This window comes from Carlito syrichta, unplaced genomic scaffold (genome assembly GCF_000164805.1).
Source record: "Carlito syrichta isolate Samal-C Ts95f unplaced genomic scaffold, Tarsius_syrichta-2.0.1 Scaffold314310, whole genome shotgun sequence".
Lineage (NCBI taxonomy): Eukaryota > Metazoa > Chordata > Mammalia > Primates > Tarsiidae > Carlito > Carlito syrichta.
This window is the reverse complement of record NW_007258406.1, coordinates 343,581-358,588: the sequence shown is the minus strand read 5'-3', so window position 1 is coordinate 358,588 and position 15,008 is coordinate 343,581. Positions and strand designations below refer to the sequence as shown.

Genomic DNA, 15,008 nt, shown 5'->3' with positions numbered 1-15,008 from the left:
CTTTACTTTGCCTTTAACATCCTCAAGGTCTTTGCTGTGATTTTGAGCTGTCATTCCCAAAGTTAGGATGGTCTTTGTTGATGGTTGGAAAGTTTCAGAAGGAGAGAGGGGTTGACTTCTTTCTGTTTTGCTTGCAGGCTCTCTTTTCTTTCATTTCACTTTTTTCTCTTGAGTGACAAATTGAATGCTGACATAACATTTTGGGCAAGAACAGAAGTGGGTGGGTAAGTGGGAGGAAGAGCTAATATTGGCTGAACTTAAACATGTTTAAGTCACAAGTGGAGAGGAAGAAGTGGGAAATAAACAAGCTCTGAAATCTTGTGGCTCTTCCTTTTTCTCAACTCATCTCCTTCTAAGCCTTGCCTTTTCTTATTTCTCCGGGAATAATTTAGATGACCTTGTGATGAGGAGGTGAGTGGGTGTGCTGGGCCCGAAAAGTTACTTATTAACTGGGAGTGGCGGGTGGGGAGATTTCTTAATAAAAAAGAATTCCTCATTTTCTCCTTCTGGATACGGCTGGAGCTATTTGTTTCTATTTGCCCCTCACCTAACTTGTACTTGCCCTAAACCTGGTTCAGAACTTTACATGGCAGCATTTGTTTGCTAACATATTTTTGTGTACTAAAATTCAGGCAAATAACTATAGATTGTTTTATGCAGAATAAAAATGCAGCTCTTGGGGTTGGTGATCTGTTTGGCCCTTGGGATCCTGCATTCTGAGGGACCCGGAGGGAAGGTGACAGCGGTGGATCCAGAAGCCAGCATGAATGTGGTAGGTTTCTCAAAATCACGTGCTTTTAAAATGCATTTGTGGGCTGGGCGTGGTGGCTCATGCCTGTAATCCCAGCGTTTTGGGAGGCAGAGGCGAGAGGATTGCCTGAGCCCAGGGGTTGGAGACCAGCCTGGACAACTTGGTAAGACCTACAAAAAAACAAAAAATTATCCAGGCATGGTGCCATGCACCTGTAATTCCAGCTACTTAGAAAGCTGAAGTGAAAGGATTACCCAAACTCAAACCCAGCAGGCTGAGAGTGCAGTGGCTGTGAGTGTGCCACTGCACCCCAACCTGGGTGACAGGGTGAGACTCTGACTCAAAAATGAAATGAAATGAAATTTAAAAAATTAAAATAGCATCTGTGACAAATGTTAATTTCTTTCTTTCTTTCTTTCTTTCTTTCTTTCTTTCTTTCTTTCTTCCTTCCTTCCTTCCTTCCTTCCTTTCTTCCTTCCTTTCTTCCTTTCTTTCTTCCGTTCTTTCTTCCTTTCTTTCTTCCTTCCTTTCTTTCTTTCTTTCTTTCTGTTGGAATCTCACTCTGCCGCCCAGACTGGAGTGCAGGCTCCGGTGATCCTTCCGCCTCAGCCTTCCAAGTAGCCAGAATTACAGGCATGTGCTACCATGCCTGGCTGATTTTTTTATTTATTGTAGAGATGAGGTCTTGCTGCCCAGGCGGGTCTCGAACCCGCGGGCTCAGATAATCCACTCACCTCAGCCTCCCAAAGGCGCGGGATTACAGGCTGAGCCACCAAGCCCGGCTTGAATTTGTTTAAAGAGCAATAAGAAGTGTCCAAACTTTGCAAGAACGTTACTGCAACTGAGAGCTGGTTTTAGAATACACTGAACAAAGATGGCTATTAAGAATTCCAGTGGGACATATTTTAATACAGAAATCCGAATATCTGAACAAAATGTTGTTTTGTTCACATGTTCTCACTCATAAGTGGACCTTGAACAATTATTGTAATACTATAAGAAGAGGATTGTCAGTAGTGGGAAATTGCGGGGGGTGGGGCCGGATTGGCGGTAGTGGGGTTCTACGGGGGGGCACAGCTCATCAATAAGGTTAACTGCATAATGAAGATTTGTATACTTAAGGCTGAATTGTACTCTACATCTTTAAAATTAAAAATTAAAAAAGACAATAATCACAAAATAATCACTTCATTAATTAAAATATTTTAAAATTATTAATCTTAATAAAATCTGGAAATATCTCATTAAGGCACAAAATACTGGAAAAATGTAGATTGTCAAAGAGAACAATAGCTTTACAATAGATGATATAGTGAACCAAACAGAGAATCAGGCAGCCTTGGGGACTTTGAGAAAAATTAGTGAGCCAAGGGAGTGTGACCTGATAACAGGGTCTTAAGGTTAATTTTTATTTCTTGTCCCAAATCTTTTATCTCTTCCTTTAAAAAAAATTTCTTCTTGCCAGAATAAAATTAATGCAGGGTGCAGTGGCTCACAGTTGTAATTCCAGCACTTTGGGAGATTGAGGCAAGAGGATTGTCTGAGCCCAGGGGTTTGAGATTAGCCTGGGCAACTTGGCGAAATCTCATCTCTACAATAAATAAAAGAGTTAGCCAGGTGTGGTGGTGCATGCCTGTGGTCCCAGCTACTTGGAAGGCTGAGGTGGAAGGATCGCCGAGTCCAGCAGGTTGAGGCTGCACTAGCTGTGATGGTACTACTGCACTTCAACCTGGGTGACAGAGTGAGACCCTGACTCAAAAAAAAAAAAAAGAAGAAGAAGAAGAAGAAAAGAAGAATAAAATTAAATTCTTTCAAGTAATTATGGTAGAGAGGATTATAAAAACTTATTTTCAGTAAGCCTTCCTGATAGTTGAACTATGCATATCACGTTGCACTCCTGATTAATGATTGTCCAAAAAGTCCTTCCTGATGGAGAAGTGAATTTGAGCATAATTCACTATTTTTTTCCAGCATTTCTTCAACTCTACTTTGAAATTCTAGTGTAATTTTTTTTAATCCATTGATAAAAATGAATTAATTTTTTTTTTTAATGCTTGACCCCAGGATAAGATCACTTAAAACAAGAAAAATACTTTGGCCATTACCTTGCTAAGCTGTGGTTTGGCCATGTGTTCTTAAGCTTTGACCCCCTTCCCTACCTTGGGGAGATAAATCTCCTCTTTCTCTCTCTCTCTCTCCAATTGACTTTCTAAATAAACTATATTTTTTAATCTAAAAAGAAAAGTATTTTGTACTTCCACAGTATCAGCTGGCATATTTAGGAACGAAAGTAATGAGCGTTTACTTGTCCCTAGTGGGTAGGATGGAAACAAAGAGGTACGCAGTTGTGGTAAAACTAGACATAATTGGTATAGATCATACTGGAATGATGAAACCAAAGTTTGACCAAACATCTGTGGCTTAGAGCCCCTGGGTAAAGCAAGTAGATTTACTCTTGGGATGGGATGTTGGCTACTAGATTGAGCAGACTAAAATTTCAGTGACAGTTGGTTTCTTAACTAAGAGTGGAGAATGTCATTGACATTTTGTCTTCTTTGCCTGTTAATGTGGGAGATCATGTCAGATTCAGTCCACAGAATTTTCATTGTCCTTTTTCCTTACAGAGTGAAATTATCTCTTACTGGGGATTTCCTAGTGAGGAACACCTAGTTGAGACAGAAGATGGGTATATTCTGTGCCTTCACCGAATCCCTCATGGAAGGAAGAACCATTCTGACAAAGGTATGGGTGTTTTCTTTGGCAAGAGAGGAAAGCTCTTAAAAGTTAACTTCATTGTTGGAATTTAGCTGGTTTTTAATGTCAGTAATTAAGTTCAGATTTATCTGGAAGCCATTAAATTGGGATTATTTTTAGACCAAAGTACAAAATGTTTTATGTATTTTTGCAAGGCATTAAAAAGCACTCTTAAAGAAGTAAGGACAAGAGTCATCTAATTTTACATTTTGCTTAAAGGTCAGATTCATTTGAAGATATGGTAAAAATCTCTGCTTTCTTTGTGTGTGTGTGTTTTAAGGAAGCACTTTGTTTAATGAAATGTTTTGAGCGTTAAGTAGATGGCTTTTGCTATTTGAAAATTATTATTTCTTTAATAGTTAATGTATTCACATGGCCCAAAAATCAGAGAATTAAAAGGTACACAGCAAAACATCTCCCTTCTCTCATTCCCTACATCCTATTTTTAAAAATGTATTTTCTTGTTTTTAAAATTTTTTATTTTAAAGATGTGGGTAAAAATGTATTCTCTAAAATCTCTTTATTTTTTATCTATTTATTTCCAAAACCAAACATAAATTCTTATTTTTCCCTTGCCTCCCTTTTAATGTAATTTTTTTATTCTTTTAATTATATCTTGGAGATGTTTCCAAGCAATTCTATGTATTCTAGCTATGTTCTATGTTGTAGCTATAATCTCAATTAAAAGTTGCTAAGTAAACACACATCCTGTTTCTCCACACTTATTCTACAGGTGCATAGCGTTTCACCATATGGCTATATCATGATTTATTTAATGTCTCCTAATAATGAGCATTTGTCCTGTTTCTAGTCTTCTGTTAACAAATATTGCTGCTGTAAATAGCCTTTTTTGTATGTAAGTTTATTTATAAGATACATTTCCAGAAAAAGGGGTCAGAAGATATATATATTCGTATTTTGATAGATATTGTCAGATCGCTTCCCATGTGCACTTGTACTGATAATTACTCTTACTAGGAATACATGAAGGTTCTTGTAGCTTTGGCTTCTATATACATATGTAAAACTAGAAATGAGATGTTATATGTATAAAATATGAGATGTTATATGTGTAAAATATGAATGAGATGTTATATGTATAAAATATAATAATGTATATATATTCCAATGCAGATTGAGGAATTTCTAGACAGTTGCTTGAAACATTAAACAGATATCAGAAGAAGAATCTGATCCTTATTCAATTATCTCTGCAGATATAGTTTATTCTTTACATTTTTGGTTTCTAGAAACCTTTCTTGGGAAATAAGCGTTTAGATTAAAATAATTAGATAACTATATTATCTTCAATTAAAGTTTTATATGGGCAGAAGAGTTTTCTTTGCCTCAATTCCTGCCTAAATTATCATTCAAAGCAAACCTAAAAATCGTCTGTGTTAACATGAGCTTTGTATCATTATCTGCTTTATGGTTTTTTAAAATGTGATCTACCTATTTATTTTTTCCTCTCATATGTTCTAGCTATAAGAGACTTTCATAATGCTTAAGTGGCCATGACACCAGTGTTCTTTAAGAAATTTGATTTCTAATTTTTGAGATTTTTATGGTTTGCAGATATATGCCATTAAGCTTCCTTTTTATAAATATGTTATAAAAGGATAATATCTCATTTTGTTAGAGTGAGAGCTTCTAGTTTTTCTTCTGCTCAAAACATACAAAAAGCATATTTTATGCCAGAGTGAGCACATGATCTTGATTTCCTTCCTTTTTTTTTTAAAAAAGAATAACCCCTGTTTACTAATATCAGATTCCATATAAAGAAAAATATGTATTTATATTATTTTTCTAAAAGTGACTAGTTGACTAATATAATTAATGATGTGAGTCATTGTTAAATGATGCTGAGAACCTCAGTAAAAAAGTTACTGAGTGAAGAAGCAACCTCTTTCTCCACCTCCAGGCTATTTCTTCATACATCAATTAAAGCATGCAGGGCCACAGCCCTACCTGTGTGTATCGCATCATTGCAGGTAAAGGTGCAGTACCCTGGACTATGAAGAAAGTGAACATGAGTTTTTTGTTGTTGTTTGGAGCCTCACTCTGTCACCCAGGTTGGAGTGCAGTGGCATGATCAGGGCTACCGCAGCCTCAACCTACTAGGCTCAGGCGATCGATACTTCCACCTCAATCTCCTGAGTAGCTAGGGCTATAGGCATGTGCCACCTCACCTAGCTGATTTTTTTTGTAGAGATGAGGTCTCACTATGTTGCTCAGGCTGGTCTCAAAGTCTTGGCTTCAAGTGATCCTTCCCGTCTGGGCCTCCCAAAGTGCTGGGATCACAAGCATGAGCTGTTGCGCCCAGCCAGGCATGAGTCTTGATATGCTCCCAGGGTGACAGGACGGAGGAGCGTTTAGGGACCTTAGTGCTAGACTTGCATCTGACACCGACTTCTCCTGTGCTTTCTCCTCTGTGGGGCTGCAATTCTTCATCTTTAAAAACAATCAATTGACTGGGATGATATGAAAGTTCTTGTATAGTCCTTATCACTCTCTGGTTCTGTGGGTTATATACTATATAGAATATAGAATAATAAATATATTTTAATATGTATATTATATTTTATATTCTATATTTTGGCAGGGCTGTTGAGGGGTTTTGGGGAAGTGGATACTTCGATCTTTAGAATGGGGAACATAGACTGAAAGTACTCTAAGCTAAAACGGGTCATAGCAGTAGGTTTCCATGTTCTTTCTTTATTCTGAAGAGCCTCCCCTCCCCCACTGTAGGGGACCAGTGATGTGTATATGATACCTGCTATGAGCTAATCTCAGCGGGGAGCTTTCAAGGAACTCTGTGGTGAATGACTCATTTCTCTGGAGGAACTGTGATTTTCCTAAGAATTGCATAGATGTGTTTCTGATGGTGTGCGTTTTCATGGTTCAAGGCAGAGTGTGGGACAGAGGTTCTTTGCTATCCTTCACTTCTATTCAAGAGTGATGCTGTTGTCACGAATGTTACTTCGGCTTATGTAAAGCCAGATAGACGAAAAGAATCAAGTTCCTCACACCCCAGATGGAACTCATCTCATGCATGCCACTTCCTCTCCTGACCTCCTCCTCTATTAATAGCACCATCATCCTCCTGGTGACCTAGACAGGAAACTGCAGAATCATTCTTGACTCCCATTCTCAGCAGCTGTCAGGCCATCTCTAGACTACCCATGCAAAATCTCTTCGTTTCTTCTTCTTTTTCTTCACTTTCCCTGACCACCACCTACCTTAGGCTTTTGTTACCATGCAGCACGACACCTGAAATAAGCTCAGAAGTGGAGAGTCTTAAACAACTTTCATTTCTTTAAAAAAAGAAAGAATTTCAAAACAGGAAGACGGAAATTCAGTCTGCTTAGAATTTAGGAAATTAATGCTGTTAATACACACAAAAGGATGACATACATCTGTACTATTTATAAGTAATGATAAGATCTGTTAAAACATTATTTGTAGCCAGACGCAGTGGCTCGTCCCTGTAATCCCAGCACTTTGGGAGGCAGAGATGAGAGAACTGCCTGAGCTCAGGAGTTTGAGACCAGCCTGAGAAATATGGTGAGACCTTGTCTCTACAATACATCAAAAAATTAGCCGGGTACAGTGGTGCACACCTGTGGTTCCAGCTCCTTGGAAGGCTGAGGTGGAAGGATCGCCTGAGCCCAGCAGGTTGAGGCTGCAGTGGGTGTGAGCATGCTACTGACTCAAAATAAAATAAAATAAAAAATAAATAAAACATTATTTGTTTATTGGTGCCACGTTCCTGGGATCTTGAGCTGACAGCCAAATGGCGAGCATCATTCAGTCCTGCTGCAGTGGGCCTCTCTGTATGCGTCATCTCACTTGAAGACCATTGGAGTTTTTTTTGTTTTTTTTCTGAGTTGGAGTCTCACTCTGTCGCCCAGACTGGAGTGCAGTGGCCGCTCCCGGCCACCGCAGCCTCGATCTGCTGGGCTCCAGCTATCCTTCCACCTCAGTCTTCCAAGTAGCCGGAATTACAGGCATGCGCTACCACGCCCGGCTGATTTTTTGATTTATTGTAGAGATAAGGTCTCGCTGCCCAGGGGGTCTCGAACCTGCGGGCTCGGCAATCCACTCACCTCAGCCTCCCAAAGGCGCGGGATTACAGGCTGAGCCACCGAGCCCGGCATTGGAGGTTTTTTATGAACACAGGACTGGGCCACATGGTTTCTCTGCCCATGTTCTCTTGGAAGCTTTACTTAGCTGCTCTCTTCTCTACCATACTCCCTGTTCTTGTTCATCCACAGGTTTTGCAGGATTACATTTCTTTCTTTCTTTTTTTTTTTTGAGTAGGAGTTTTTCTCTGTCACCCAGACTGAAGTGCAGTGGCGCGCTCACTGCCACTGCAGCTTTGGCATGCTTAGGTGGGCCTTCTGCCTCAGCTTTCCAAGTAGCTGGAGCCACAGGTGCATGCACCATGCCTGGCTAATTTTTTGATTATAGAGAAGAGGTTTCACCAATTTGCCCAGACTGTTCTTGAACCCCCGGACCCAGGCAGTCGTCTTGCCTCAGCCTCCCAAAGTGCTGGGATTACAGGTGTGAGCCACCATGCCTAGTTTAGGATTACATTTCTTTTTCTTTCTTTTTATTTTGAGTTGAAGTCTCACTCTGTCACCCAGGCTGGAGTGCAGTAGCATGCTCCTGGCCACTAGGTGATCCTTCCGCCTCAGCCTTCCAAGTAGCTGGAACTACAGGCATACACCACCATGCCCAGCTAATTTTTTTGATTTATTGTGAAGATGAGGTCTCACCAACTTGCCCAGGTTGGTCTCGAATTCATGGGCTCAGGCACTCTTCTCGCCTCTGCCTCCCAAAGTGCTGGCCCAGAATTATACTTCTTAAAGCCCAGCTATAATTGTGTAGTTGTGCTACTCAGCAGTCTTCAGAGGTTTAATGAATGAAGGTACACATCTTTCCTTAATAGTCTGTCCTGACTGTTGTCTGTACCTTTCACCCCTATTCTAAACAGTAGTCACCCTTGACTGCCTATATGCCTGCTATTTCCCACTGTGAAGCAACCTCCTTATCAAGTGCTGAGCTACCCTTGCTTTTTGTTTCTTTCCCTGAAGGGAATCGAAATTCAGAAATTAATCATTTATAGGGAAGTGGTTCTGTTTTCATCTGCTCAGCCTTATTTCAGAAAGTCATGGTGTCAGTGCTAGAAGGATCTCAGATTCCTGCCTAAGCTAGGGAGGTGGAGAGCTTGTATTTTTAGCACACTGGCCCAGTGGATTTCAAGGTAAAATTCTTGTTTTTGGCAACTTGCATTCTGGATTAACACCCCCTTTTGCTGTGCCAGACAGTCAGGCTCAAAGAGGGAAAGGAATTTGCCTCAGGTTGAAGGGTCATGGCTCAGCCGGCCTGACTACAGATTCAGTGTTCTTTGAACTAGAGAACTTATTACTTACGTAATAAGTATTGGCCAAGCTGATCTCATGATAGAATGTATATTTTACTTGGCTAAAACAAGGAAATGGGTACTGGTCTTGCATAAAATACATAAAAATGCAACAACAAGGTATAGTTACTCTTTGCCTAACTGGAAGTTGGCCAGTCATCAAAGCACCAAGAGTGGCCCATTTGTGTGTGAAAAGTATCTGATGGCTGAATGGGTGAAGTGGCATTCTGGGCTGTGAAGGCCTGGAAAAACTTTTCAACAAAAACAAACTCATTAACTTTGACCTTAGCCAAGACTCCCCAGGGGTTACCCTTGAGCTTTTTGAGTCATAACTGAAAATTCATAAAATGACTTATATTTTGCTTTATTTACTTTAGGATTCTGATTGACTTCTGGATTTTTCCTTTCTTACAGAAACTTTTCCTTTCTCAAAAAGTAGTTTTTTGAATCAATGCATTGCTCTAGCATGCTACGCATAGGCCCTGGTAATCTGGGATGTAATTCCTCATCTCCTCTGGTGCTGAACAGATGTGGGTTCATTCATTAAGGCCTGAGCTTGGTGACTCAGGCCAAGCTCATGCCCAGACTCACATGACCCTCTGATGGCACAATGAGTAGGGGCGGGAGGGGGCTTCATTAAGACTCTTCATCTAAGCGAGGAGTACAAGTCAGTGTCAGCTGTGCAGGGTATTTTGTATACCCAGGTTGGGGCTGGAACAAAGAGTTGCATAGAAAGGGAGTGCAAACAGCTGCCAGCCCTGGGTTTAAATTCTGCTCTACTAATTTCACTAGCTGTGTGACCTTTCATTTCTTTATCTATTAAACAGGAAGAATAATACTTGCTACTTCATGGGTGGTTGTACAAATTAGGTGAAGTAAGGCCTATGAAACATGTATGGAGTATGGATGGAAGCTGCAGTTTTTCCTTTTATTTTAAAAATATCATCATGGATTTGAGGATGGTCTCTGATACCTGCTTCCTCAGGATCCAGGCCTCCCTGACAGGAAATATATTCTAAGCTATGGGGAAGGGAAGAAGATACTTATATCAGGATTTGCTTACCATGGGCAGAAGATGCTGAAGTAAGAAATGTATCTAAAGTCAGGTGACACGATCTGTCACCTCTGGCCAGATGTCTTCCTGCAGGTGCTTCCCTCTGTGGACCTCTCTGCTCCTTTTGTTACGTGAGCATTTGGGGCCAGAGCTGGGTAATTTCCCACCATCTGACCAACTGTGAAGCTCTGTGAACTCAAGTTGCTGTATCGTGAAACTGTCTGAGGACAGGCTATGGTGGCAGAGAGGGACAGGGGAGGTAGACAAGGCAGTTAGGCTTGGAGATGATGGACACTTTTGTATCACATGACCTGGGTTTGATTCCAGGCTCCACTATATACTAATTGTGTGTCCTGGGGTAGATTAGTTATTCTGTCTAAGCCTCAGAGTTCCCAAAAGAAGAAGAATGATGTAAATGGCCTGGCACCATCCTAGGTACATGGTAAACTATAAGACAATAGCCTGGAAAGTTCTTATGGTGTCCTTGTATGTGTGTCTGAGAATATGTAATGTTTTTTCCCTTTATTTATTCCTTTATTGTTTCATTTATCTATCACATTTTTATCACATCTGTACCATGCTCTAGATTCAACATTGGGTGCTATGGTGCTGCAGGGAATGAGATAAACCAGCTTACAGCCTTCATGTGGCTTACTGATGAGTGTGACTGTTGCGGTGATGGGGAGAACAGCATTGTTAGGGACAGGATGGTTTTCTTCCCAGCCCTGTGATGCAGAGTGCTTCTGGGTTCGGCCCTGCAGGTCACCCCCACAGTCCAGCAGGGTGACTGTGAAGTGCAGTGGTCTGGACAGTAGCAAAGGCCACATGCCTTTCTGATCGTGTACTGTGGACAGGCCAAGTGCTGTGCTCTGTGCCCTGTGTGAATCATTGGGTGCATTCTCACACAATTCTAAAGCATAGGAACTCTTATTATTACCATTTTGTAGATGAGGAAACCAAGGTTTATAGGGATTAATTAACTTGCCCACAAGAAAGCCGTGGGTTGATAGTAAAGATGGGAGTCATACAGCCTGTGACTGTCCCTACCCACTCGGCCCTCCTCTCAGACCTGGGACTGCTGTGTTGTCCCTGATAAAATCACGCTGTGGAAAGTGTCTCGTTTAGATAACCTGCAGATTGGCTTCTATTGCTTAAATTTCTGGGATAAGTGCTTTGAAGATAAGCATTTCCTTACCTTGGCTAAAAAAATGCTACATCCCTTTATCTTTCTTCAGAGTGCTTATGTTCTAATACTGTTTTATTATAGTTACAGTTGACCTTTGAACAAGGTGGAGGTTAGGGGTACTGGCCTCCTAAGCAGTTGAAAATCCATGTATAACCTTTGAGTCCCTAGATACTGAACTACTAATAGCCTAATTTTGATCAGAAGCCTTACTGATAACTTTAACAGTCAACTAACACATATTTTGTATATTATATATTTTATATATTGTATTCTTATAACAAATTTTTTTTTTTTGAGTTGGAGTCTTAGTCTGTTGTCCAGGCTGGAGTGCAGTGGCACGCTCACGGCCACCACAGCCTCTACCTGTTGGGCTCAGGCAATCCTTCCACCTTAGCCTTCCAAGTAGCTAGAACTACAGGCACAAGCCACTATGCTCTGCTAATTATTTACTTATTTATTTATTTATTGTAGAGATGAGGTCTCGTCAAGTTGCCCAGGCTGGTCTCGAACCCATGGACTCAGACAATCCTCTCACCTCGGCCTCCCAAAGTGCTGGGATTATAGGCGAGAGCCACCATGCCCACCCATAACAAATTATTAGAGAAAAGAAAATGTTAAGAAAATTATAAGGGAGAGAAAATATATTTACTGTTCATTAAGTGGAAGTGGATCATTATAAAGATCTTTATCTTCATCAACTTCATGCTGAGTAGGCTGAGAAGGAGGAGGAAGAGGAAGGGTTGATTTTGCTGTCTTTTTTTTTTTTTGAGTTAGAGTCTCACTCTGTCACCCAGGCTAAAGTGCAGTAGCACACCCAGGGGTACTGCATCCTTGACCTGTTGGCCTCAGGCGATCCTTCTACCTCAGCCTTCCAAGTAGCTGGAACTACAGGTGCACACTACCATGCCTGGCTTGTTTTTTTATTTATTGTAGAGAAAAAGTCTCACCAAGTTGCCCAGGCTGGTCTTGAACCTCTGGACTCAGGCAGCCCTCTCACCTCGACTTCCCAGAGTGCTAGGATTACAGGTTTGAGCCACTGCGCCTGGCTGGCACATAACTTTTTTTTTTTTGAGTTGGAGTCTCACTTGTTTGCCCTTGCTGGAGTGCAGTGGCATGCTTACCGCAGCCTCGATCTGCTGGGCTCAGGTGATCCTTCCGCCTCAGCCTTCCAAGTAGCTGGAACTACAGGCACACGCCACCATGCCTGGCTAATTTTTTGATTTATTGTAGACACAAGGTCTCACCAAGTTCCCCAGGCTGGTCTCAAACTCCTGGAGTCAGGCAATCCTCTCGCCTTGGCCCCCCAAAGTGCTGGGATTACAGGCTTGAGCCACCGTACCCGGCCTGGTTTTGCTGTCTTAAGGGTAGCAGTGGTGGAGAAGGTAGAGGGAGATGCAAGCATGGTAGGCACATTTCAGTGTAACTTTATGCAAATTATCATAATTTCTGTCTTTTTTGCTTTTTCATTTCTCTAAAAATGTTTTTATAGAGTACTAGTCCTTTTTCCACCATTTGCTTTAGTTTTAGTGTCTGTATCATGGAAGGATCCATGTCATAAAAGAGGTCAAAAACAGTCTTAAATAATCAGAACCCTTCTTCCAGACTGTCAGTCTGTTTTTTGGCACTACTTCTTCTATGTCTTGTTCCTTATTGTCTGGCAGTGGTTCTGAAGCACTCATCTCTATCGAGGCATCTTTGTTAATTCCTTTAGTGTAGTGTCTGTTAGCTCGTGAATTTTTCCAAGATCTGTATCTTGAAGCCCTTTCTCCCACCCCTTGCCTTCCCTGCTCCCCCCCGCCCTGTATCTACCATCTCTTTTATGATGTTTTTGATTGGCTCTATCATAAATCCTGTGAAATCATGCACAGCATCTGGACACAGTCTTCTCCAGCAGGAATTTATTGTTTTGTACTTCATGGCTTTCATGACATTTTCCATAACAAGGATGGCATCTTCAGTGGTGTAATCCTTTCACACTTTCATGATGTTCTCTCTGTCAGGGTTCTTTTCCATAGTTTTGATAGTCTTTTCCCTAGAGTACCATGTGTATTGAGCCTTAAAGGTTCTTATGACCCCTGATCTAGAGGCTGAATTACAGACATTGTGTTTGGGGGCAATAGACTACTTCGATGCCTTCAGTGTTAAATTCATAGGATTCTGGGTGCCCAGGAACATTGTTTATATACATATATATATATGCCTTAAAAGAATATCACTTACAGCCGGGCTTGGTGGCTCAGCCTGTAATCCCGCTCCTTTGGGAGGCTGAGGTGAGTGGATTGCCTGAGCCCGCGGGTTCGAGACCTGCCGGGCAACTTGGTGAGACCTCATCTCTACAATAAATAAAAAATCAGCTGGGCGTGGTAGCATGCATCTGTAATTCCGGCTACTCGGAAGGCTGAGGCGGAAGGATTGCCGGAGCCCAGTGGGTCGAGGCTGCGGTGGCTGGGAGCGGCCACTGCACTCCAGTCTGGGCGATGGAGTGAAGCTCCAACTGAAAAAAAAAAGAATATCACTTACTGGCAAGATACTTCCTGACTTCAAGTACAAAGTATTGATGAAGCCAGTCCAGTAAAAAAAGTTATCTTTGCTCAGGCTTCTTTGCTGTACAACCTAAAGACTGATAGCTGGTATTTATCTTTTCCATTCTAGGCTCAGGATTAGCATGTTCATAGATAAGGGTAGACCTGATCATCAACCCAATTGCATTTGTACAAAACAGTCATGTGTTCTGTTTTAAATTCTGGTGCTTGCTTCCCTTTGTTACTAATAAATGTCCTTTGTGGCATTTTCTTTTCCTGAATAGGGTGCTTTCATCTGCATTAAAAACTTGTTCAGGCAGATAACCTTTATCCACAATGATTTTTTCAATGGCATCTGCTGCCTGTGGTTTGGCAGAAGCTGCTTCTCCTGTTATCTTGACATTTTTAAAGCTAAGCATCTTTGTAAAATGATCAGACCATCCTTTGCTGACAGTAAATTCTCCAGCTTTTGATCCTTCGCCTTCCTTTTGCTTTAAGTTGTCATATAGTGACTTTGTTCTCGAATCATATTAGAGCCTATGGATATGCCTTTCTTATGCAATCCTGCACCACATAAAAGCTGTATTTTCAGTAGAAGATTAAAGGGAATTTTGCAAAAAGTACAGGTTTTTGCACTTCCTGGCACAGCTACAGCGATGGCTTCACAAATTTTCTTTCTTTCTTTTCTTTTTTGACCATGGTCTTTACTCTTCATTTATCTTGAAATGATGGGAAGCTGCATACCTCAGTCTATAACACATGCAATTCAACCTTTTCTTGTAATGTCATGACTTTTCTCTGCTCCTTGGAGGCACTTCAGCATCACTAGTGGAACTTACTCTGCATTTCATGGTGTTATTCAACATGTACAGTATTGCAACTAAACAGGATGAAAAATATATAGGAACTATGAGAGACAGCTTTTTACTGTCATACATAATTTATTGGAGAAATAGACTGCTCACGTGGAGATGACTCATGTCACATGGTGTTTTGAGTGGATCCTCATAACACTTGAGCACAGTGCAATAGCAGTGGGGGGTAGCCTCAAAATTATTACAGTAGTACAGTGTGTTCTACACTTGATTTTATGCCATTATGGTTTAATATAGCATCCTTAACATATTTTAACATTTCTCTCGACTGTGATTAGCCTTATGTATGGTTTGTAAATGTTTGTTTGTATAAGTTTTGATACATTTTAACTTTTTATAATAGATTTGTGTGAATTTCATGATAGTAGATGATAAAGTAGACTGGTATCTACCTATATTTTATGCATTCATAACGTATCTTTTTTTTTTTTTTTTTTTTTT

At 40.9% G+C, this 15,008-nt stretch overlaps 1 protein-coding gene across 1 annotated transcript in view; it reads left to right on the top strand.

The window, feature by feature from the left end:
- The first annotated feature begins 254 nt into the window (after window positions 1-254).
- LIPA (lipase A, lysosomal acid type) overlaps window positions 255-15,008 on the top strand; it is a 41,472-nt gene continuing 26,718 nt past the window's right edge. The window contains exons 1-3 of the mRNA XM_021719214.1: window positions 255-292; window positions 661-772; window positions 3,376-3,493. Of these exons, the coding sequence (XP_021574889.1) occupies window positions 264-292; window positions 661-772; window positions 3,376-3,493 (259 nt within the window). The 5' untranslated portion in view covers window positions 255-263. The remainder of the gene's footprint in view (window positions 293-660; window positions 773-3,375; window positions 3,494-15,008) is intronic.